At 34.0% G+C, this 23,641-nt stretch overlaps 2 protein-coding genes across 5 annotated transcripts; one reads left to right on the top strand and one right to left on the bottom strand.

Moving 5' to 3' along the window:
• The first annotated feature begins 5,029 nt into the window (after positions 1–5,029).
• On the top strand, positions 5,030–18,101 carry LOC18443079 (ribonuclease H2 subunit C-like protein). 4 transcript variants are annotated; one of them, XR_002282415.2, is made up of 5 exons: positions 5,030–5,325; positions 5,454–5,546; positions 7,469–7,647; positions 7,751–7,906; positions 17,673–18,101. XR_002282415.2 is itself a non-coding variant. In XM_020672826.2 (5 exons), exons 1-4 carry the CDS (start codon positions 5,163–5,165, stop codon positions 7,835–7,837), a joined length of 522 nt encoding a protein of 173 aa, XP_020528485.2. In that variant the 5' UTR covers positions 5,086–5,162; the 3' UTR covers positions 7,838–7,849; positions 17,676–18,101. The 4 variants fall into 4 exon arrangements, 2 of the variants coding, with proteins under 2 accessions (XP_020528485.2, XP_011626605.2); XR_002282416.2 differs by having other exon boundaries at positions 5,086–5,325; positions 17,676–18,101; XM_020672826.2 differs by having other exon boundaries at positions 5,086–5,325; positions 7,751–7,849; positions 17,676–18,101.
• LOC18443078 (protein PHLOEM PROTEIN 2-LIKE A1) lies at positions 15,034–17,244 on the bottom strand. Its single transcript, XM_006853279.4, has 2 exons — positions 17,139–17,244; positions 15,034–15,840 (listed from the first exon to the last, which is right to left on the bottom strand). The coding sequence occupies exons 1-2, from the start codon at positions 17,193–17,195 to the stop codon at positions 15,367–15,369; spliced, it is 531 nt and encodes a 176-aa protein (XP_006853341.2). The 5' UTR covers positions 17,196–17,244; the 3' UTR covers positions 15,034–15,366.
• Positions 18,102–23,641: the final 5,540 nt, after the last annotated feature.

Genomic DNA, 23,641 nt, shown 5'->3' with positions numbered 1-23,641 from the left:
GGCTCCACTTTCAATTTCTTTTTATCATGTCTTTCGCGAGGTAAATTCTTTAGCTAACTTTCTGGCTAAAGGAGGGGCTTCTTTGTCTGCTTTAGCTATCTCCTCTGATGTAAATTTTTTTGAGTAGATTTTATAAATAAAGTAAGGCATATTTGTCAAAAAAAAAATTATTACCTTCATAATCGTATGCAAAATTGTTATTTTTATTTTTCCAATAATGGCCTTTAGATTTTGTGAATCTTAAGTTTTTTAACTTAACTTCTTTTTATAATATTTTCATCCCCTGTATGCTCAATAATGCTAAAAAAAAAAAAAAGTATCAGATTAAAAAAAAAGGAGAAATGACACTACGAGACGCTCCCACACCCATGTGAGTAGGACCCCAAAAGATCACCATTAAATTTGGCACAGATCTCTAAAAAGTTATTACATAGATGTGAGACTTGACTTTTTTAGAGATTTGTGCCAAATTAGATGGTGATCATTTGGGGTCTTACTCACATGAGTGTGGGAGAGTCTCATAGGATCATTACTCTTTAAAAAATCACAAGTTTTTATTTGACAAAGAGAGCCATCAAACTTCAGCCCTGAAGTTATTTATGTCATCAACAGAAAAACATCAGATTTTCAAAATCTGTAAGTTTCTCTACGTATAGGAAACCTTTTGGGCCGTGAAAATCCCACGTTTTTGGCTGACAAAACAAAGAAAAGATTGGGTGCTTTTGGCTAAACTTTAGATCTTCAAGATGTGATTATTTCCTTCTTTTTCGTATTTGTGGATTTAGTTTGAACACAGCCTTTGATAAACTTTTGATCTTCAAAATCCAAGTATGCGCATTTTTATGAATTACAAACTCAACAAATTGCAAGGAAATTTTAAAATAGCGGTTAGTTCTTATCCTAAAGAAATTCACTGTATTTAATCTGTAAGAGGTTGCCTGTAGTAAGAGGTATCCAATTAGAGTACATTTGGTCTTTCTTATCTTTTGTTTCAAGGGAAATGTACGTGAACAGAGTAGTTTTACTCGCTCATGTCCCTCTATCTTATCCTCTCATACCCCTCTCTCTTATCCGTTTCATTTTCAAGTTTAACCGGAAATTTTAATGTTAATAAAGAAGTGTCATGCGGTATTAAAAACTATTGGAATGAAGAAATGTGATAACCTGCATCAAAAAAATAATGGAGAATTATTAAATTAGAAACCTAAAATTCATATATATGATCTAAATCCGTATTTCATTGAATTAGCTAAATAATCCAAATCAAAACGTATCATTAGTCTTACAAAAAATTTGGGTTCGTGTGAGGTTTTATTTTTGGGTGAGGTTTATATAAGGTGCACACCTTATAGTACACCTATAAATTATGGAAGCCGTGGTTGTGGTGAACATGGGGTAGGTGGTGATTCCTTATTTATTTAATTTTGTTGAAAGATTAGGTTCTGGTGTCAAAAATCTTATGGATGACTTGAAAATCTATGTTTAACTCTAATTATGACATTTAAAGTTTCAATGAGTAGATTGTACAGAACTATAAACACTTGAAAATATTAAAAATAGATAGTCCGGATAATTTGTTATAAAATACACTATTTTTAGACCTCAAATTCTTTTTTTCTTTATATCTATATATCTCAAGGTCGAGATAATCAATTAGAAAGCTTTCCCAACTTCTGGATATTCTTTTCTATTGGATTTTTTAAGTGCACCTTATTTCCACAGTATAAAACTGCAACCCTATATAAACTTTGCCCTTTACTTTTTGAAGAAGGAAAAGTTGATTGTGTATCACGAACAACATGAAACATATGAATTGTGCATATATGATAATATGTGAAAAAAAGGAAAAAGCCTATATAAGAATGCAATCTTGTACTATTGAAGTATGGTTCACCAAAAAATCCTACAGAAGATCGCATTTCAGCTTTGAAGAACCCTTCAAATGATATTCTCAATCTCAAGGTGTATGACATGAATAAAAAAAAAGAATTTCAAGTTTAAAAAATAGTGTATCTTGTAACAATATCCAAACCATCTTTTTTTAAATTTTAAGTATTTATTTATTAGTTCGATCTAGGCCATTTTTAAAATTTTAAATTTTATAACTATCTTTAAGAAAATTTTAGCAATGCCCCTTACTTCTACAATATAAGGAGGCAATCTTATACAAACCTCACCATTGTTAAATGTGCATTGAAAAAGTTGAAGACAAAATACATTTAAGGTTGGGATTGCTACACAGAGGCCATTTATTTTTGTACAAGAAGGCCACAATCACTCTTATCCCTTGAATTTTATAATGGGTGGTATAAGAGTGTTATTGAATAGATACAAAGTTCTAAAAAAAATTTCTCAAACTTTGTGACTCACCCTAAACCATCCAATTGAACATCTAATGAGTGAGAACAGTTGTGATCTCTTTGTACAAAAGATAAAGGAAAACTTTTATATAAAGTTGCAACCTTATACTATAGGAGTAAAGTGCACCTCAAAAATCCAATAGAAAAAGGTGTTAGGAAGTTCGAAAAACTATCCAATTGATCATCTTGACCTCTAGATATATAGATATAAATAAGAAGAAAAATTCTAGTATTAAAAATAGTGCATCTTGTAACAAATGATTTGGATCAGCTATTTTTAAGATTTCCAAAAGTTTATAGATCTACTCGTTTTGTACCTTTTTCAAATTTTGAATTTCATAATTAGAGTTTATCATTAATTTGCAAGTCATTAAAAGGTTTCGATCACCAAAACTGTATCTTCGATAAAATGTAGAGCTGCATCTTACTTGTAGTATGAGGAGGACACCTTATGCAAACCTCACCTAAAGATAAATGATCGTTTGTAGACAATCCTTTAATGATCATTTCTTTTCACACTTATAATTGTGGTAGTGCGGATCATCCACTTGCAAATTCTAGAATATATAGGAATAGGTGCATTGGTTTATTCACAAAAACTTCTTTATTTGGAAAAAGACACAAAGAGATTGTTTACTTTTTCATGCAGTGGAGTTACAATCAATCTTATCAATTAGATTTCAAATAATGTGGTTGTAAGCATGTCTTTGACTAGACGTAAAGTTTAAATTTTTTTTTTGTTGAACTTCGTGATGCACCCCAAAAGATCCAATTTACAGACTAATACTGTTTTTAACTTCCTTGTAATAAAGATAAATAATCTCATAATATAAATTCCCTAAGATAGAACAGAAATGTGCCTATAGTGTGCTCTTAAATATACAATGTACTCTTACTTCTTCAAGTAAGGACCTACTTTATGTACAATAGTGTTTTTTCTAAAAATCACCAACTTGAGTATTTTTAAAAAAGAAAAGGAGAAGACTATACATTTACTCCCTCGGTCAAAACACTTACTTGGGAGATTTGTTTTATTTGAAATTTTAGGATCCATCTAATTATAATTAGAAGATTACTTTCAAAGAAAGAAAATGAATTTTGAGTTATGGAACATCGAAATTATTCCCTTCAAAATTTGATGGTTCCCGTCAATCTTGGGATGCCATTTTCATTAGGAACATAGAAAATGAGTTATTATTATTATTATTATTATTTCTTTGAGGTTGATTTCCAGGGCTCTAGAGATCCACAATTTAAGATCTCTAAGGTATTCCTAGAATAAGTTTTGCTAGAGGGAGTAAATGAATAATATACTCTCGCAAGAGTAGGAAATCTCTTTACCTATTTAAATTTTCAATGCCCCTTTCAAAATCATCCTAATTAATATTTAAAGAGTTCATGTTTTAGCTTTCATCTCACTAAAGGACCTCCTAAAAAATATTTTTTTAAAAAACTCAGATTATCTCTGTATAAAGTTGGGAACCCTAAATAAACAAGACATTTTAATAATTTGACATACCTAAAACAAGGAAGTTGTCAAGGGTTCCAAACCTTGAACAATGCCAGCTTGGATATTTTTAAAATATTCTTAGGAGGCACCTTACTGAGACAAAACTACAAAATTAGCCCCCTCTCTTTCTAATTGAGATGTTTTGACCCCTTTAAGGATTTTTTTTAGAAGGTTTTGACCCCTTGCATGATATTTTGCAAGATTTGTAACCATGTAGGTCGTACTGTCCAAAAATTAGATGGGCTCCATTCATATTTTTTTATGTCATTCGGCACATAAAATGCATACGAATTCAGTTTTGAAGCTTGAGTGCAGGGATATCAAATTTTTGAAATTTAGTCCTAAAATACTCATTGATAGCGTTCTTACACCATAGAGGAGCATTCATTTTTTATATAAAAATTATCCAAAAATTTATTGTCTACTCGAGAGAGATACCTAAGACTAATCTTCTTTCTAAGTGCCCTAAAAACTAATGTTCTTTGTAACCATGTACCCTTAAAAGTCTAAAGCTAATCACCCAAGACCCTATTGTGAGTTGAGAGTAGTCTCAAATTTTCTAGAAAATGAAAGGAAGTGGTTTGTATAGGGCTGACGCTCCAAACAATCAAAGTAAGGCGCACCTTTAAATAGTATCGAAATATATTTTTCGGTATTGGTAGGGGTGGCAACGGGCCGGGTTGGGTTCGGTTCCAACCAGATTCAAATCTGATCGGACCCCACCCAAAAATTAAAATATTTATTTATTTAATTATATTTTTTATATTGGGACCTGAAAAATATTACTGGACCCGGACCCAATTAGCGTTCGGATTCAAGATTTGGACTCAAACCCCACCCGTCGGCTCCCATTTTTGGAGCCATACCCGAACTCGGATGGAGTCTAGCCTCCGCGTCTCGAGTCGGATTTTGGTCCATTGCCACCCACAGGTACGGGAAATCTTTGTGATGACTTGAAACTTTATTTTCATATCTAATTATAAAATTTAAAGATAAAAAAAAATTGTAGATCAAACATATCTATAAAAACTTGAAAAATCTTATTACAGACTATTTTTAAGATTTAAAATCCATGCTTTTTTTATGTCCATACGTCGAGATGAGGATTTTTTGGTATCAAAAAAACCTCTCTTTATAATAAATTTTTTAGATGCGTATTAATTTAATTTAATTGTTTAGAGCTCATATAAACTTTTTCTAAACGTAAGTATGGCCCCCCTCTGAATAAAAGCCGACCACCGGATGATATAAAGGAGAAGCAGTGGGCTGAGAGTGGGGAAGGAGAAGCTCAAATGGACGGCCAGGATGGATTTTGTGGCGAGGATGCGGCGATGGTTACCGTCCATTTATCTGGAGAAGTTCCTGATCTCTCATCGAACGTCCACCATCTTCCTTGTTGCATAAAGCACACTGGCCCATGCCCTGTGTCTCACTACTTCAAGCCCAAGCGCACAGGTTTCTTTCTCTCTCTACCCCATTCGTTTTCACTCTCTCTCTCTCTCTCTCTCTCTCTCTCTATCTCTAGTGTCATTACCTTTCAGCCCTTGTTCGTGACTGCGGTGCGAAAAATCGGTGTCCCTTAGGTGTGGTGGTTGATGATCTAAGAGTTGAGGAAGCTGCATTTAGGGGGAGGAAATTGCTTGGAACCACACTCACTATCCCACATGGCTATTCTGGTATTTCCTCCACTTCCATTCTCTTTTTCCCCTTTGTGTCATTTTATCATTTGGTTTGAACGGTTTTTTCTCTCTAGAGGTTGCTCTCTCTGATTTGTTTGTGTTAGAAACACCGTGAATCAGGAATGTAGACATAAGTTGAATCAATGAAATTTTGTGGAGAAAAATGCTAAAATTCAGAACTACATGAAATTTTTTTTTTTGAACTTAACACTGTCAGTTTTATTCGCTTGGTTTTGTAGTGTGAACCTGTTGTTCTGTTTGACTCGAGATGTTTCCAAGTTTGAGAGTTATTATTCCCATGTCAGTTGCTTGTTCTATAACTTGTTTCTCTTACATTTGGGGCTTGAAACATGAGAGATTCCTTACTTGATAGTTTGCTTTATCTGAATTCACTCTGGTTAAAAATTTCTCCCTTGGAGGCTAGATTCTTTTATTGTGGGCTTGTGGCCAAGAGTAAAGACAGCTAAATTTGTGTCTTATGCTTTTCAAATAGGCATATATGATGTGCCCAGTTAATGCTCAAGGGATTTTGACTTCCACCTTTTGTTTTTTTTTCTTTACCTTACTGAAAGCTGTGTTTGTAAAGTTTGACTCAAGTGACAGGGCACGAGCCCGAGTCAGACTGACTTGGCTGAGTCTCGACAACAAGATATCACTAGTCTATTAAAAAAAAAAACACAAAACCTAGTGAGAGTTGGCCAGTTTCCCAGGTCTGTATATGAGATTTGGCACCTTGCTAGGTCCATGTAACTTGGGGAGCCCAAGTCCGACTGGCTGGGTTTTAAAACATTGCTGAAAAGTTACATAGTCTGTTTCTTCTTTCCTTTGACTTTCTGAGGAAGTTGTAAATGAAAAAAGTGTAAATGTGAGTTGGAGTGAGAACTATATATTTCTTTGTTGGGAGGAAGTGTGTCTTTTTGGAAAATAGTTGCATGAGATTATGTGAGAGTCGATATTGGAAAGACAGGGCAAGAAACAGAAAGACAATTGCGAGAGAAGGAAAGAAAAGGTAAAACAGTGCACACATTGCTTTTCTTGAAGGGATGAACAAAATTGTTTTCATGAAGGAAGAAATGAACAAGAAATTCTTAATATGTATGGGTTGAGGGCTAGATAATAAATTAAACTAGAGTTAGGATTTGAGGTGAGAGAGATTTTTGTGAGAGGGAAAATAAAAAAACGCACTTGGGGTTAAGAGGGTTTCTTGGTGAGAGATCATTTGTAGCCTAGATTCAGTTTAAGAAAACAAGTTTTAAGTCACAAATATATCTCAATTTTGTGTGAATATATTCATGAGTTTCTTCATGTGATCCCTTTTTGATAGGAGAGAGTTTCAAACATAATCACATTGTATATTTTCATGTACAAGTAGTAAAATATTAATCACGACAGAAGCACAACTGAATAGATATTTGTACCGCACTATGATACTTAATACTACAGTTAACGTTTCTACAAAAGAAAGAACAACTGAAACAAAACAAATCTCTATGAGACTTATCTTCCTTACTAGTAAGGAATGTCAAATTTTGAGTGGCACCACGATGAGGTACATTATGACAAAGTGAAAGCTTTTTCTCTTTAAAGTGGACTTGCAACATTGTTTTGCATTTCCTTATGTGACTGATGGGCAAGTATTCACTATTTTCAAAGTAATTTGAAATTTAAAACTACTCATAGAATTGTTTGATTATGAGGGCCCAAGCCGTATTTTGTGGCATCACTCTTATGAATTCCTCTATTTGACTAAGGGGATGATGTTCGATACTTATTATCAGCTTGTGATTGTTTAAATTGTTAAAATCATCCAAATATTTGAAGACACAGTGAAAGAAGTGCTCCATATGTAAGAGTCAAAGACGTGGCCCTTTTGGTTTTGAGATTGTCATCTCATCTATGATTTCAAAGAATATGTGCAGGCTATGTCTTGGAAATGCATAATGGGCAGAAAGAGAAAGCTCCAAAGAATGAAGGAGAGTCGAATTGCTGGAAGGCACGTGCCACATTTCAAAACTTTACATATTGGAATCATGACAGCTTGCCTTCACAGGATGATGCATTTGTTCGTTGTTTCCATTGGTTTCCTGTAGCCAATGCTGTGAGTTCGTCTTAGCTTCATTTTCTAATAGTTCTTTACACTTTCCATTTCTGGAAATATCTCACACACACTCTCTCTCACCTTTCACTGTTCATGAATGCAGTTGCACAAGCCTGTTGAACCCGATGAGTTGGCTTCTGCTACTCGAGAAAGCCAAGTAGAGGGTGCACAAACATCCAAGGACAAGTGACTTATAACTACAGTAATTTCTTGCGTCAACTTTAAGCCTTGGGGTGTCTCATCGTATTTTTGCGACTTGGTATGCATGTTTCTATTTGTAGTTGGTAAATCATTATCATTGAAGTTCGTAAGTAAATTAACAGAATTTGTTGTTGTCTGCATGGAATTTTGAGATATAATTTTGTTGCTTTTATAATGAATGTTGGTTCTAGGAAGGGTTTTTATGGTAGCTTAGGTAACCCACACAGACGAGGTCAAGTTTCCAAAAGCTTCCTGAGTAATTTGTCTTTGGTCAAAAGGCTCCCTATCCGATGCTAGATTTGTGGATCCAAAGGACCATAGATGTCCGGATACATCAGTCAAAACTGGCTCCTCAGTCATATCCAATACTGCGGTTAAAATTGACACAGCCGTAGCTTGACTGCAGTTAAGAACCTCCACACCATGATCAAAACTCAAAACCGACACATGGTGAAGAGTCGAGAAGTACTTAAGTCAGTCCAACGGTTGTAACTCTCTTAAAGCAGCTTTCAATTCTTAACCATAGTACAAAATCTTAACTAAGCATTGAGCCAAAGTTAGGCTACAATTTTTACTTGAGAACTGAATCCTAACCCGAAGTAATGGTATTGAAGCAAGGGGTAGTTGAATCAGGTCTTTAACCATGATAAAAATAATAAGTTTTCAGCAGAATGCTTCAACCATCAATTTCGTTGGAAATTCGACTTAGTGGTCTTTATACTTTAACCCGGGAGGAAAAATTCATGATTTCATCTCTATGATCTGAATATAAACAAATATTTTAATCTTAGTATTGAGTATTATAAATAGTTGTTGAGGAAATCAAACTAAGATCCATTGAAATTCAACCTCATGGTTTCCTTTCTGTGGATCGCCAGCTGCACTAAATCTCGATTGAAACCCTCAATAAAACTCTGTTTTTTGTAGCTTTCAATAAAACTAAATCAAAACATATCAAATAAGATTAAAAATATAACTAAAAGCACAAATGAGAACATGTATGATAAAATTCAAAAGGAAAAGGTAGAAAATTTAGGAACCTTAACTAGTTTCTATATGGTAAAGAAAACTCATTTTTTTACCAAAGAAATGTTTTATTAAATGAAAGTAATATTCATTAAAGAAGATATTAAAGAAACATAGTTTTTGTACCGTAAAAGAGAAAATTTATGCAATATTTAACTAAGGAAGAAATATAATTAATAGAGATTGAATAGAGAAAGTAATGAATAGAATAAAAGAATTGAAGAGAATGGAGAAGAGGATAGAAATAAAAAGAGAATTAAAAGAAGAATAATAATGAACCTTAAAGGGGAATAGAATTATTAAAAAGGACATGGAAAAGCAAACTTTAAAGTAAAACAAAAAAAGGGGAAAAGCAAAGAAAATAAAAGAGAAAAAATTACCTAGCCGGGTCCACTGGCCCAACACTTGGAGTTTGGGCTTTCATTAGACTGATGGATTTTATCTTGGTCCTCTTCAACTTGAAAATAGCTTGGTTTGACTTGAATCTTGAAGTAGGGCTCTAGATCTAGTATTTTTCTTCTTTTGAGAGATTTTTTTTTGAAACTCAAAGCGTGTTTTTTTATACTTTACAGAGATTTTATAGAAATTTTTTTTTTTTTTTTTTTAAATTCTTTTTCTTAGAGCCCTATCAATCTTACTGGAGATGTCTCAGAGTTTTAAGAGCTCTCTTTTTTAGAAGGCTTTTCTCTTGTAAGCTCCCTCAGAGTTATGGGAGTTCCTTTTAATTTTAGAGGTTCCTTGAAGCTTATGAGAGTTTTGGGATGTGATGATAAAGGATATCCTTAGGCAGCTAGGCATAGAAGGAATTAAGGGCTGGGATTTATATATAAATCTAATAAGAATCACATAAAGAACTAGTTTTGATTTAGGCAAATAGTTTCTGTGTAGGATTAGATGGTCATTTTAAAAACTGTTTAGCGTTTTAGTTATTACTTTCCAATCATAGATTGGATTCGAGTAATTTTTGAGTCATCTGAAAGCTTGTCAGATTCTCTATAATCTAGAAAGAAATTTAGCATAATTTGGCTGACTTTTGGATTCTAAAAGAATCAACTCAGGGTTTTTGAAGTGTTGGCCTGGTATTCAAGGCAGTTTCATTTAGTTATTAGATTGAAATAGGCATTGGATGACTAACGATAGGTAATTCCTGGGTTGAAGATCTAGATTTATAGTTAGGTACACCTAGAATCCTGTTCGCCAAGATAGGGTTTTACCGTTGTCCCTCTTTTGCACTCATGAGGTCCATCTGAGGTTAGATGAGCATCAAAGACGTAGACACCCTTAGAGAAGAAATATAACGATAGAAATAGAAAATATGAAGACAATATGAAAACTTGAAATTCTAATGTGCTGATGGTTTTGAGTACATTGACCTATTTTCAGGACACCTGAGACCTTAACTGCCACCAAAATTTCAAGACACCTAGACCCATTGTTTGGGGTATGATGGGCATGTACTTAGGAAGTACATGCATTGAATGTCATTGTTTGGCTTGTGCTTAGGATTTATGCCAAATCATCGACTTTAAGGCTTAAAAATTGAATTGGAGTGGAATGAAATTGAATGGAAGCTTTAAATTGGTTGAATAGTTGGATGTCCTTGTTCCTAAGGTTCTTCTAAAGATCGAAGCATTGAATAGGTATTTAACCAAATAACAGCATTGAATAGGTTCTGAATTTTATTGGTTGAGTTCTCCCTTTTTCACGCTAAAATCAAGCGTCTCTTCAAGATTGAATTAAACTTTAGGTTGAGGATGAATTATGTCATCAGTTGCAGGCTACTGGTCCAACTCTTTCGTTTCCTAAAATAATTTGAAAAAATGTTTGAGATTGAGGGAAATTTTTTTAAAGATACTAGTTGTTCTTTTTTTTGTGGGTGTGTTGGGGGGGGGGGGTAAACTGGCGACATGATACAATTTTAAAACAAAAATTGACTTTTTAAAGAAATAGAGCAGGGAATCCAGCAATGCATTTGAAATCCAAGTTGAGATTGACCCAAAATGGAACTCGAAATTGAATTTGAATTTGAAAACACAAAATTGTTTTTGGAATTGAAACTTGGACAATTGACATTTTGGAAGTTAGCTGTTCAGACACATGCACATATGAAATGCCACATTAGTTTTCTGACATCTTGGTAAGATTAGGAGGTTAATTAGCTTCACTTCTCTTAATAGCTGCATGATACTATAATAACTAAGCAAATTTAAGTCATGCAGCTATGCGGGAGATTTTTTTTTTCAACAACCTTTAGGAAACTTTTTAAAATGTTGGGTAAATTTTCAAAAGAAAAAAAAAAAAAATCTCAAACACAGATGGGCATTAAAGCTTTACCCACTAGTGGACTCTTTAGTGGGATAAAAATTTATTTGCTCAAGATCTAACATCGGAAGCTGATTTTCAAACCTACTTTGTGGCTTTTTTTGTTTTTGAGAAGTAATTTTGTTGCCTTTTTATTCTCTCTCTCCCATATGGGAGGAGTCTTATAGTTTAACAACCTGTGACCCGTTTGATGGAGATTAAGGACTTGTCTTTGATCGGTTAGTATTTATCCCAACACTGCTTTCAAAAGTCGTCTCACTAGGTGGGCTAGGGATTTCTCGTTCTTGAAATTCAAAGGGAGGGGGTCAAAGTGCATTTGTAAAGTCGAGAAGCACTTCGGTTTGTTCAATGTTCAAAGTTCAAACTCCCTTAGAAAGCTTCCTTTAGTTCTTAACCGCAGTCAAAACTAACAACTAAGCAATAAGCCGAAATTAGAATACGATTTTGATGGAGAACTGAAGTTCTCACTGAAGCAAGGGATGGTTGAATTAGGTCCTTAACTGTCGTGAAAACAGGAATTTCTCAGAAGACTGCGGCCAAAATTTCAACTACTAATTTCATTGGAAATTCGACTTTGTGGAAACCACTGTGTGGCATCCCCAACATGTTTGCAGGAAACTCAACTTAGTGATAAATATCGAGAGCCATTCCCCGAATTTCTCGGTCTATCGAACACCTTCGCCAACACTCAAGTATCTACAAACAGGTCAACAAAAGCACAATAGTTTGAGCTGAATACTTTCAAAATCTATTTTGATTGCGATTCACATCGACTCAAATGCATGTTGATCCACTATCTTCCAGGTACTAAAGTGAAAATCTATACTTCCCCTACAACATAGACGATCTATGCTTCCCTTACCATCCAGCCATCCAATTTTGATCAAGAGAGCCACTCACTGTTTGATCTTAGATCCAACGTCTCAAAGCAGTTTATTTTTAATTTTTTTTATAAAAATTGTATGAATATGAAATTTGGTACGTGTCATCTTCTCATTGGGGCACACCTATAAAATTATTAAAAATAATTTTTCGATAAAATATAGTGACCAAAATACCTCTTGAAACTTTCAGGGGTATTTTGGGCATTTTATTTTATTGGAAATATTTTTTTTTATATTTTTCGCTAGTGCAAGTTTAATAGAGGATTGGACGTCCAAAATTTGGTGTAAAAATAGTTTATAGAAAAAAATTTAAAATAAAATAGTGTAGAGACATGACATTGTGATTAGGGCAATTTGAGCCCTCCATTCAAAATGGACGGTTGGATAAGGGGAAGTATATAAGTTTTATGCTGTAGGGGAAGCATAGAAAGCTTGCTTGGTACTAAATGCCCCTATTTGGGAACTACAAGATGCAAAAGAGTCTTGACCAATATACCCTTGAGATACATTTGAATCACATGAACCACTTGTTAAAGTTTTCTCGTAGTTGCAGTCTAGAGAAATTTTTCTGGGGAATACAATGTTCCTACACACCTACTAACTTGCCACAAATTGGTTTGGGTTACCAGCACAATTTTGAAGAAGTTACACTGAAAAAGATCGACTGAGAGGGAAATCAGCAAAACTGAGTAGAATGTGGTGGAAAATTGCAAGATTGTGGTCAATCTTTGTGGTATAAGTTGAAATTTCAGCATAGTTTCCCCTCTTGATTTTCTAGTGTTCGTCAAATGGCATTTATAGAAGAAGAGCCCTTCATTTTTCATCTGTTGTTGATGAAATGAATTGGATGGGGGAGTGGTTGAAAGTACTGAGAAAGTTGCCCCCCCACCGCGCCCCGCAAAATGTGTTAAAAAAGTACTATGAGGATCATTCATCGAGGGGTCATTAGACAGTTGTGAAAGATCAAGAGCTTGATGCACTATTAGTGGTTTGAAGCTAGGCAATGGTAAAAACCGGCAGATGGTGGTCAATTTTTGTGAGACACATGGTAGACCGTGGTTAAGTGTTTGGGCCTAATTTGTTGAGAAAAGGTTTTAAGATCAATTCCAAACTCAAACCCTAGTAGGGCCATCACTCTTTTCTACTAGCTGTTGCAGCCCATTAATCTTGTGTGTTGATCAGATGCTCAAGATCTGATTCATCACAGTTTAAAAGTCACTCTCAAAATTCATTTAAAGTTGGTTTGAAACGCAAAGAATGAAGAGTATATAAATTGTTAGCTTGTTAGTCTTGCTGGACCCCATACTTTGCAGTAAAAATGTGACTGAACTGGTCCTCTTCAAATGGCCTCTCTTTAAGATTCTCCCCACCCCCATCCCCATCCCCATCCCCATCCCCCCCCACCCCCCCCCCCCCCCCCCCCCCCTTCCCAAAACAAAAAACCCCCACCCCTAAATTAGAAAAAAAAGATGAAAAAGCCCTGCGAACCATGACCTTGTTCACGAATAAAATAAGCAATGAATGCCATTATATACTAGTTGATAGGCAACAGTGATCGAAAACCCCATACATCTCTATCAACTGAAACACTCTTTCAGTCCTGCATTATTTTTCAAAGCTTACAACAACACAGATTTGGCAGTCTTTAATGGCATTTTTAGGAAACAGGCAGAGTAAATCTGTGGAACCAGTGTTTTAAAAAACGCCGAGTCGAACCGGACTCGCCCTGTTCGACTCGAAAATAGCAAAAGTGGATCGAATCGGTTGAAAAATCGGAAATCGTCCGGTTCTAGAGAGAACCGGACGATTCTGTACAGTGAATCGCCGATTCACTGTACGGAATCGGCGAGTCCAAACAGTGAATCGGTGAGTCCGTACGGATTATTTATTTATTTATTTATTTATTTATTGTAATCCATGATAGATTTTTTTGTAATACTTGATCGATTTTTTTGTAATCCATGATCGAATTGTTTTTGTTTTTTTGTAATCCATGATCGAATTTTTTGTTTTTTTGTAACCCATGATAGAATTTTTTGTAATCCATGATCGAATTTTTTGTAATCCATGATCGAAATGTTTGTTTTTTTTTCTTGTAATCCATGATCGAATTTTTTGTTTTGTTTTTTTTTTTTTGTAACCCATGATAGAATTTTTTGTAATCCATGATCAAATGTTTTGTAATACATGATCGAAATGTTTGTTTTTTTTTTGTAATCCATGATCGAAATGTTTGTTTTTTTTTTTGTAATCCATGATTGAATTTTTTGTTTTTTGCTTTTTTTGTAACCCATGATAGAGTTTTTTGTAATCCATGATTGAATTTTTTGTAATCCATGATCGAATTGTTTTTTTCTTTTTTTGTAATCCACGATTAAATTTTTTGTTTTTTTTTGTTTGTTTTTTTTTGTAATCCATGATCGAATTTTATGTAATCCATGATTGAATTTTATGTAATCCATGATCGAATTAATGAATTGTTAAACGAATTCAATCAATGGCACCAACGTGACCAAGAAGAACAATAACGTCGTCTATCATTTTATTTTTAGATCATATGTTACTAATTTTATGCTTTATTGTAGTCCATGTATGTTGATATACTTATTTCATGATAATTATATGTTTATCCTTTTGTGTGATGTAAATTAAATGCTGAATGGCGGTTCATGCAGGGAAAGAACATCTCAATATTCGCATATTCATTCAAAAACATGAAAATTCTTAATGGAGTACCCTCATTTCTTATTGAATTCCTAAAAAACAATATTTATAATGAATTTTAATAATTTTTTCGGATTTTTTTTAAGCTTTATTATGACCGATTCACCCGATTCCCGATCCGGATCGCCGATTCGCCGATCCGGATCGGTTTTTCGGAAGTCCGGGTCACCGATCCGTTTTTTAAACCATTGGGTGGAACTGTTGTAATGAGCACTCCTAAACTCCATGGTTCCCCGAACCAAGTCAGGCACAAGGTCCTTTCCATATAAACATTCACAATACATCGTCCATTACATTATTGGTTAAGGGTCTCAATACATTATTGGGTAAGGGTCTCAATACACAATCCTCCATTACATTATTGGTTAAGGGTCTCAATACACCATCCATTTAAGGGTCTCAATACACAATCCAAAAAAAAAAAAAAGGTCCATACTAACTTTCAAGACTGAAACTCACTACTTGGTGAAAGAAAAAGAAAAAAAGGAAACTGAACTGAAACTCACTTGAACTTTAACCAGTACAAATAAAGAAGCCATGAACCTTGTTGGCCCTGTGCAGCTTATGCAGGGTTAACTTGACTGATTGTGATTTTCTCGATAAGGAGCCCTGACTTCCATGCTTGGCCCTCGATCTCGTACATCCCGAAAGAGAGCCTCCCACCTGAACTTTTCTTTGGAGTTTTGAAAGTTAGCTCATTGGGCACCTCATAGAATTGCTTGTTCTTAATCAATTTGCAGCGGGTTGTTCGGGCTACATTGTAGCCAACCCTGGCCTTGAATATGACATCCTTGTCCCAACCTGACGCATTCTCATTGAGTCGCACAGAAAATTTTATCTGATAATCGGTACTAGGGATGAGCTTGTCGAGATCGACTCTCCCACTCACTTCGAGCCAACACACACTCTTGAGCATGGCACATTCGCTTTGCTGATCCTTCACATAATCCCAGTAACGATTATTTCCGCCCCAAACTATGTCTAGGGCCCTTGGGTTGAGGACGATCTTTGAGCACTTGGTTTTTGCACCTGCACTCTGCATTTCAAGATAAAGACAGATCCATGTTATACCTTTTTTTTTGTTTTTGTTTTATCTTCTTTACCCCTCCATTTTCTTGGTCAGTATGTTAGTTATGATGCGACTATATACCCACCCAACGGAGAGAGAGAGCCTCTCCATAGTTGGGTCTTTGCTATGCACCCATAAGGAGAGAGAGAGAGAGAGAGAGAGAGAGAGAGAGAGAGAGAGAGAGACCCTCAATAGTAGGTCCCCCTTTTTTTTTTTTTTTGGGGTAATTCAGTGGGGGTAATTTAGTGGGGAAGACAAGCCCCTACCTGTTTTTTCAAGTAGATTAGGAGTTAGCTTTTTTGAAAGTGTTAGTGGGGGTAGTGTTAGTTGTGAGATAGAAACCACAACTTGGTAACTAGAGTGTGGGGTACTACCACCACGACCCCAGCCTCTTTCACGACTCAATAGTAGGTCTTTGGCACACCCAAAGGAGGGGGAGAGAGGGAGGGAGGGAGAGAGTCATTTGCAGTTTGGTTTGGTATTCTTCCTGGGCAACCACGAGAGAACCTCTATCGTTGGATATTTGGTAGCCAAGAGAGAAAGCCTCCATTGTAGGGTCTTTCGCACCGATAAAGGAGAGAAAGAGAGATGGGTTATTCCCAGTGGGGAGAGAGACCTGGTAGAGTTCTGAGAGAGAAATATAGACGGAGCATGAGAGAGGAGCAGGAAAAGAATACGCTAGTGGGTTTGGGATTTTTGGGTGGGAAATATAACTAGAGTAGGAAACTTAGAGACAGAAAGAGAGAATGAAAAAAGAGTACACTAATGGCTTGGGATTCTTGGGCAAAGAATGTAGAAGAAGGATAGTGGTTAACCGGTGAAATGGAAATCTAACCTAGAAATTTGATTTTGATCTGACTGTAGGGAGCTAAATTTACCCCAAAGCCATGTACTTAAAATGTACAGGTCATTCCTTATTTTTGGGATGTAATATACTAATTAGAGTCGGCTACACGGAAAACAACCAAATCATTGTTTCTTATGATAGAGCCTATATTGAGAACCTCACTAGGTATGCCCACAAATCCCATATATACATACAAAAGGAAAAAGAAACATGGTTTCATAGTTATCCCATAGCTTGCAAAATTTTAGGCATTGTGTAAGCTATCAGTTTGATTTCATGGTAGGATAGGGTCTTATTGAAACCAGCTTGTGTCTTACCTTCACCCATTCAAATTGTTCAGATAGGCTCTAAATTAGCACTAATTTGCTTCAAGTTACAGAGGCTAAGTTATGTCAAAGAGTTTATTCATTCTACTGACCTTTGATTCACGCATTGTCACGCCATTAATGATGGCCTTTTGGTGTGGAGACGCCATGTTCCAAACGAGTCTTCCTGAGCTATTGTATTTGGATGGATTTCCTCACAACAATGCAGTGAGCATAGCAAGAAGGAGAGCACTAATGAATTTGAGGGTTTTTACATGGTTCCTTGAGAATTTATATGATGAAGATCCACTGTGTATATGAGAGGATGGTTCGAATTTGAGTACTTGAAAAGAAATCTAAGCTGGCCATTGTTGCGTTACGAATCTTAATTGTTCATGTACGACACTCTGGCATGAGGTAGAAACTACGATTTACAGTTGTAGCACCATGATATAGCAATAACTTGACTGCATACTTTTCCAAAGTGTTCTCACGAATATGGAACCCTTCAAATCTTTATCCAAATCGTATGGCATATATTAAATTATTGGTCTTATTTTATTTCTTTTGACTCCACTGGTTTATCATTAAGATGCATTCCCTTTATGTGAAATCTAAACTGAAATATTATACCCTATGGTTATCAGTAGCAAGTCTGAGGAGATGCACCTTCGTATGGATGCCATCGAATAAAGGATGTGACCACTTGATATGAGTGCCACACTCAAGGCATCCAAGCCTTCTTTTTCTTTTTCAAAGTCTATTTTGGTGGGTTTGATGGGATTTGAACCTTCGAGGTGGTTTTGTCGCCCTCATAGTAAGGGCAACGAAGCTTGTGCCGACATGTTTACATTGTGCTCACACTCTTATGGCATGAAAGCTTTCTGATGATTGGTTTTTATGACCATGATCAGAAAGACAACATAAATTCCTTGCTTTTTATCAGCCATTCAAGCTTTTTGCTTTCTGGTTTCCATGGCCATAATAAGATTGTTAACTCAGATTTGTTGCTTGGACCATTAACTATGTAAACTTTACATTAATGAAAGATAATGACGACAAAAGCACTATGTTTTTATGCGAGCTGTATCTTTGTGACCAGAAAAGAATAAAGGTTGGAGAGAGAGTTCATATTTCATTAGTTCTTTTTTGCCTTTCGGTGGGTATAAGAGAATCCTGGTGGTTAAACTTTTTTTTTTGGGAAATTCAGTTTGGGGGGGGGTGGGGCGTGGGGGGAGGAGACGTTTTTTCAAATAGTTTAGGAATGACTTTTTTGAAGAGTAATTTATGTATGACTCCAAAGTTTTACGTAAAATATGAAATCCTCCACTTATAGGCGGAATTACAAAGGTCGGTCAACCCAATTTTTTTTTTTTTTTTTCAAATTGCCCCTTGGCCAACCTGAATTTTGATTTCTTTTTAGGTTTTTGTTTTTATTTTTTTTATTTTTTATTTTTTATTTTTTATTTATTTAGTAGGGTAGTGCCTTAAAGCTTGGGGCATTGCCCTACTAACTAAAAAAATTTAAAAAATTAAAATAAATCAAAATTCATGTTGATCGAAGAGCAATTTTGAAAAAAAATAAAAAAAATGCATTGACCGACCTCTTTTGTAATTTCTGCTTATAAGTGGAGTATTTTGTATTTTGTATTTATGCTCATAAGTGTAGTTTGTGTTAATGGCAATGGAAACTACAACGTCCTTACTAGGGTGTGGGGGAGCTATTACCACGACTTAGTCCCTTTTCCAAGGTGGCTTTAAATTGGAGTTTGGAAACAGGAAAAGTACGATACAATCAAGTTTTAAAAATCCGGGAATTTATCAAAATACTTATCAGAGATGAACTTAAAAAGAAAAGTATGATACAATCAAGCTTTAAAAATCTGAGAATTTATCATAACACTTATGAGAGATACACTTGTGAGATGTGAACTATTTAACATTTTACCTATGTAGTTTGAGTTAACTTTAAAATATAGATTAAAATGCACATGATCATGCGTTGGAATAGTTGTAAAATGAGAAAATATTAATTTTTATAAACTGGGAAAAGTTTATATAGAGCCGAGGCTTTAAAAAATCAAATTGGAGCCTATCACAAAAATTTAAGTAGAAGAGGTTGTTTTGATGTCTAAATATCCTCAAATTGATCATCTCGACATCAAGATGCATGGACATGAGAAAAAAATGGATTTCAAGTTTTGGAAATAATATATTTTATAAGGCATTTTTGGACCATCAATTTTCAAGATTTTTAAGTTTTAATAGATCTGTCGATCTGCACTATTTTTGAAGCTTTAAACTTTATAAATAAACATGAAAATATATTTCAAGGCTATCACAAAGATTTCCAATATTGAAATCAAATTTCTCGACACTATTTGAAAATAGGCTTTAATTTGATTGTTTAGGGCCTAGGCACTATACAAACCCCCTTATAAATTTCCAAAAAAAAAAAAAAAACAGGAGAAAAGTTTATATAGAGCCGAGGCTCTAAACAATCAAATTTGAGCCTATCTTAAAAATTTCATTTGAAGAGGTTGTTTTGATGCCCAAATATCTTAAAATCGATCATCTCGACATCAAGATGCATGGGCATGAGAAAAAAATGGATTTCAAGTTTTGAAAATACTATATTTTGTAACGTGTTTTTGGGTCGTCAATCTTTAAGATTTTCAAGTTTTTATAGATTTGTCGATTTGTAATTTTTTTAAATATTTTAAAATTTATAAATAAATATAAAAATATATTTTAAGGATATTACAAAGATTTCCAATATTGAAACCGCATTTCTCGATACTATTTGAAGGTAGGTTCTATTTTGATTGTTTAGAGCCTAGGCTCTATACAAACCGCACCCAAAAAAAAAAACAGCCATAAATGTAACATAATAGGGCTGGTCCGTTTCCATTTTACAATTGTAATGACCGTTGTAAACGGAAAAATTAAAATTTTCACCAAAGAAAAAAAAAAAAAAAGTCTAAAAAGAAGAAAATGTATGTCAAGCCTTGGCAGTTATAAAGTATAAAAAAAGTATCAAACAAATTTTATTTTAAAAATTTCCAACCCATTATAAAGGGTGTCAGTGGTAGTTATAAAGGAAATCATGGCATTCTTGCCTTAGACCCCGGCCGGTTACTTTTATATAACATCACGAACGTGGTCCGTTTCCTTCAGTGACCGTTATAACGGTCATTTTTTCGACTATAGCAGGACTAGGGTACAAAATATCTTTTTTTTTTTCAGGAAAATAATTATGTGGGTTTTAAAAAGATCTATCCCACCATATATCAGAACTAGCTCGTTTCATTAAGAACCAATTAGTTCTGTCATAGAACCGGTCAACCCAGCTCCACTTTTCTTTATTATTTATTTACTTTATTATTTTTATTTCATGTTTTTTTTTTTGACTGAGTTACTCAGCAAAATTGCTGATCCGATCCACCGATCTGCCAATCCGGACATGTTTTCAAGTGGCTCATCCATCCAACTTTTCAATGTTTTGAAACGCTGAATTATATGGAGAAAATATACAAAGATAATTAATTACAAGTGAATATAAAAATCTAGCAATGGCCAACGAATCCATAAATGCATCACCTTTCACGAAACGTGGGCATGAAAAAGGATGCTCACAAATCCTCAACTGTCTCACGAAAAGGACAGTTGAGGTGTTACTCCTCCAACTTGGTAACTTTTTTTTTTTTTTGACATTTGTGAGAGGAGTGATTCCTTGAATTGGACGGCTGAGGATTCGCCAGCATATTGTTTTGAAGCCACCCATTATAATGGTATACAAACCGTTTAGAAATCACACTACTGTCTTAAAAAACTTATAAAAAACAGTTTATATAAGGTTGCAATCTTAAAATAAGATGCACGTAAAAATCCATCGGAAAAAATTATTTTCATGAACCCTCTAATTGATCATCTAGATATCAAGATATATAGATATGAAAAAAAGAAAGTTTTTGAGTCTATAAAATAGTGCATCTTGCAACACATTATCTAGACCATTCATTTTTAAGATTTTCATATGTTTATAGATCTATTTGATTTTAACTATTTTTGGAGTTTAAAATTTTAGAATTAGATATGAAAATAGTTTATTTAATAATTCTAAAAAAAATTTACATCAAAATTATATGTTATGATAAAATAAATTTGGTGACACGTCTTAATTGGATTGTTTAAGGTGCAACCTTATAGAAACCTCACCCAAACTTATATTCATAGGTCATTACTCTCTAATCAATGGCTAGTTGGTCGTGTTTTAGTGGGTCGTACTCCACGTAATCATTGTCCTCTTAGGAAGCAGTGCCTAATGAAACAAAAAGAGTTTTAATATATTTATATTAAAATTCTTAAGAATAGCAATGGGGAGGTCCGATAGACCTATAATGGCAGACTGCATAGTTAATGAAGCGGAATTATGGACATTACATTTTGGAGTTTTGAGGTTTATAGAGGACCTACCAGAAGTAGTAATCGAAGGGGACTTCTTAAGTGTCATTAAGTTATACAAAACCCTAAAAACAATTCTATGCCAAAAGGCTAGGATATTGGATAGAATCTTTCTAAAACTTTAGGGATGGGAAGTTGTTTTCACTCATATTAATCGTAAGAGAAATAGAGCAACAGATTCTTTGGTCAGACAAAGTACAATGCAAGTGATGTGATCACTGTTGGCCATTCTGCCGTTCCCCCACTTGCCTTCCCTTCTTTTTTTATTTTTATTTTTATTTTTATTTTATTTTAAGCTCTTTCTTTTTCTGTTTATGTTGTATTACTCTTTTTTCTCTTCTCATCTCCTTTTTCTCTTCTCTTATTGTACTTTTCATTTTCTCTCAATGAAAAGATCATCAATTATATATATATGGTGCAGTTTGCATACAGATGCATCCGTAGGTGTAGAGGTAAGGTGCACCTTCAAATTTTCTCATGGTATATAATTTTGATATAAACTATTCTTAGGATTATCTCAAAATCTATTTTTATATCTAATTATAAAATTTTAAATTTCAAAAATGGTTAAAATCAAGTAGATCTATAAACATATGAAAATCTTGAAAATGGATAGTGTAGATAATATGCTGTAAAATGCGCTATTTCTGAGACTTAAAATCTTTTTATTTTTCAACGTCATATATATATATATATATATATATATATATATATATATATATATATATGCAGTCCAAAAAGTATAAAGCATCCATCTTTTACATATGCAGTCCAAAAACTAATGATCAAAATGTTTTTTTATTAGAACGATTATTTCTAGTTTTTAAAATCTATTTATTTTTTCATAGTCATGATCTCCATGTTAGAGATTACATGTCCTTAAAAATTAAGTAAAAAAATCCATCTAAAAACTTGATTTATTAATAAGCCCGTATACATATACGGTCCAAAAAGTGTAAAGCATCCATCTTAAAGATCAATGCAAGTTGGTGTTCCATCTAAAAACAATGAAAACTAATGGTCCAAATGTTTTCTTACTAGAATTAATATTTCTAACTTTTAAAATCTATTTATTTTTTCATGTTCATGATCTCCATGTTAGAGATTACATGTCCTTAAAAAGTAAGTAAAAAAATCTATCTAAAAAATTTATTTATTAATAAGCCCGCATTTCTACATATGCGGGCTCGGCCGCATATCCATCTAAAACATAGATTTATATATATATATATATATATATATATATATATATATATATATATATATATATATATATATATATATAGGGATTACATTTCGGAGTTATGAGGTTCACGGGGGACTTAACATAAGTAATAATCGAAGGTGACCTCCTTAAACGTCATTAAGTGGTGCAAAACCTCATAAATAATACCATGCCAATTGACTCAGATTTTGGATAGAATCTTTCTAAAACTATAGGGATGGGAAGTCAGTTTCACCCATATCAATTGTGAGAGAAATAGAGTAGTAGATTCTCTGGCAAGATAGTATTATAATGCAAGTGATGTGATCATTGCTGGCCATTCTGTCGTCCCTCACTTTGCCCTCCCATCTTTTCCTTCTTGTTTTTTAAGCTATTTTCTTTTCCCGTTTCTGCTGTATTACTCTTTTTTCTCTTCTTATCTCCGATTTCTCCTTTCTTATTGTACTTTTCATTTTATCTAATTGAAAAGATCATTATCTGTTCATATATACAAAGAAATAAAAAATATGTAAAATTGTTAAAAATTAAAAATTAGACATAATACCAATATTTAGGTCGTAATTATTTTAAAGAAGTAAAAACCCATAGGGCACCGCATATAAATTCCACTAAGCAATAAAATAATGACGATGGTTCTTCAGAAGCTGATTATATGGAACAAATATATAAATAAATAGTGGTTATTTGCGTAAGGACGCGGTTAGCATGCGGCCAAGCCCTCACATGTAGAAATGCGGGCTTGGTAATAAATATATTTTTTAAATATAATTTGATTCTAATTTTTAGAGAACATATAATTTTTAACATAGATATCATGAATATGAAAAAAAATAAAATTTGAAAACTAGAATTAATAATTATATTAAAAAAACATTTGGACCGTTAGTTACAATTGTTTTTAGATGGATCATCTATTTGCATCCATCT

This window comes from Amborella trichopoda, chromosome 2 (genome assembly GCF_054954075.1).
Source record: "Amborella trichopoda isolate Santa Cruz 75 chromosome 2, AtrichopodaSantaCruz75HAP2 v2.0, whole genome shotgun sequence".
NCBI classification, from domain to species: Eukaryota; Viridiplantae; Streptophyta; class Magnoliopsida; order Amborellales; family Amborellaceae; genus Amborella; species Amborella trichopoda.
Note: the sequence above shows the minus strand (reverse complement) of the source record. Positions and strands in the feature narration are given on the sequence as shown.

Bases quoted from the DNA above. Each gene is read 5' to 3' on its own strand.
- LOC18443079 (XM_020672826.2), top strand. From the start codon at position 5,163: ATGGACGGCCAGGATGGATTTTGTGGCGAGGATGCGGCGATGGTTACC. The intron at 5,326-5,453 runs GTTTCTTTCTCT...GGTGTCCCTTAG, and splicing joins CTTCAAGCCCAAGCGCACAG to GTGTGGTGGTTGATGATCTA. The intron at 7,648-7,750 runs GTGAGTTCGTCT...TCATGAATGCAG, and splicing joins GGTTTCCTGTAGCCAATGCT to TTGCACAAGCCTGTTGAACC.
- LOC18443078 (XM_006853279.4), bottom strand. From the start codon at position 17,195: ATGGCGTCTCCACACCAAAAGGCCATCATTAATGGCGTGACAATGCGT. The intron at 15,841-17,138 runs GTCAGTAGAATG...CTTGAAATGCAG, and splicing joins TGACAATGCGTGAATCAAAG to AGTGCAGGTGCAAAAACCAA.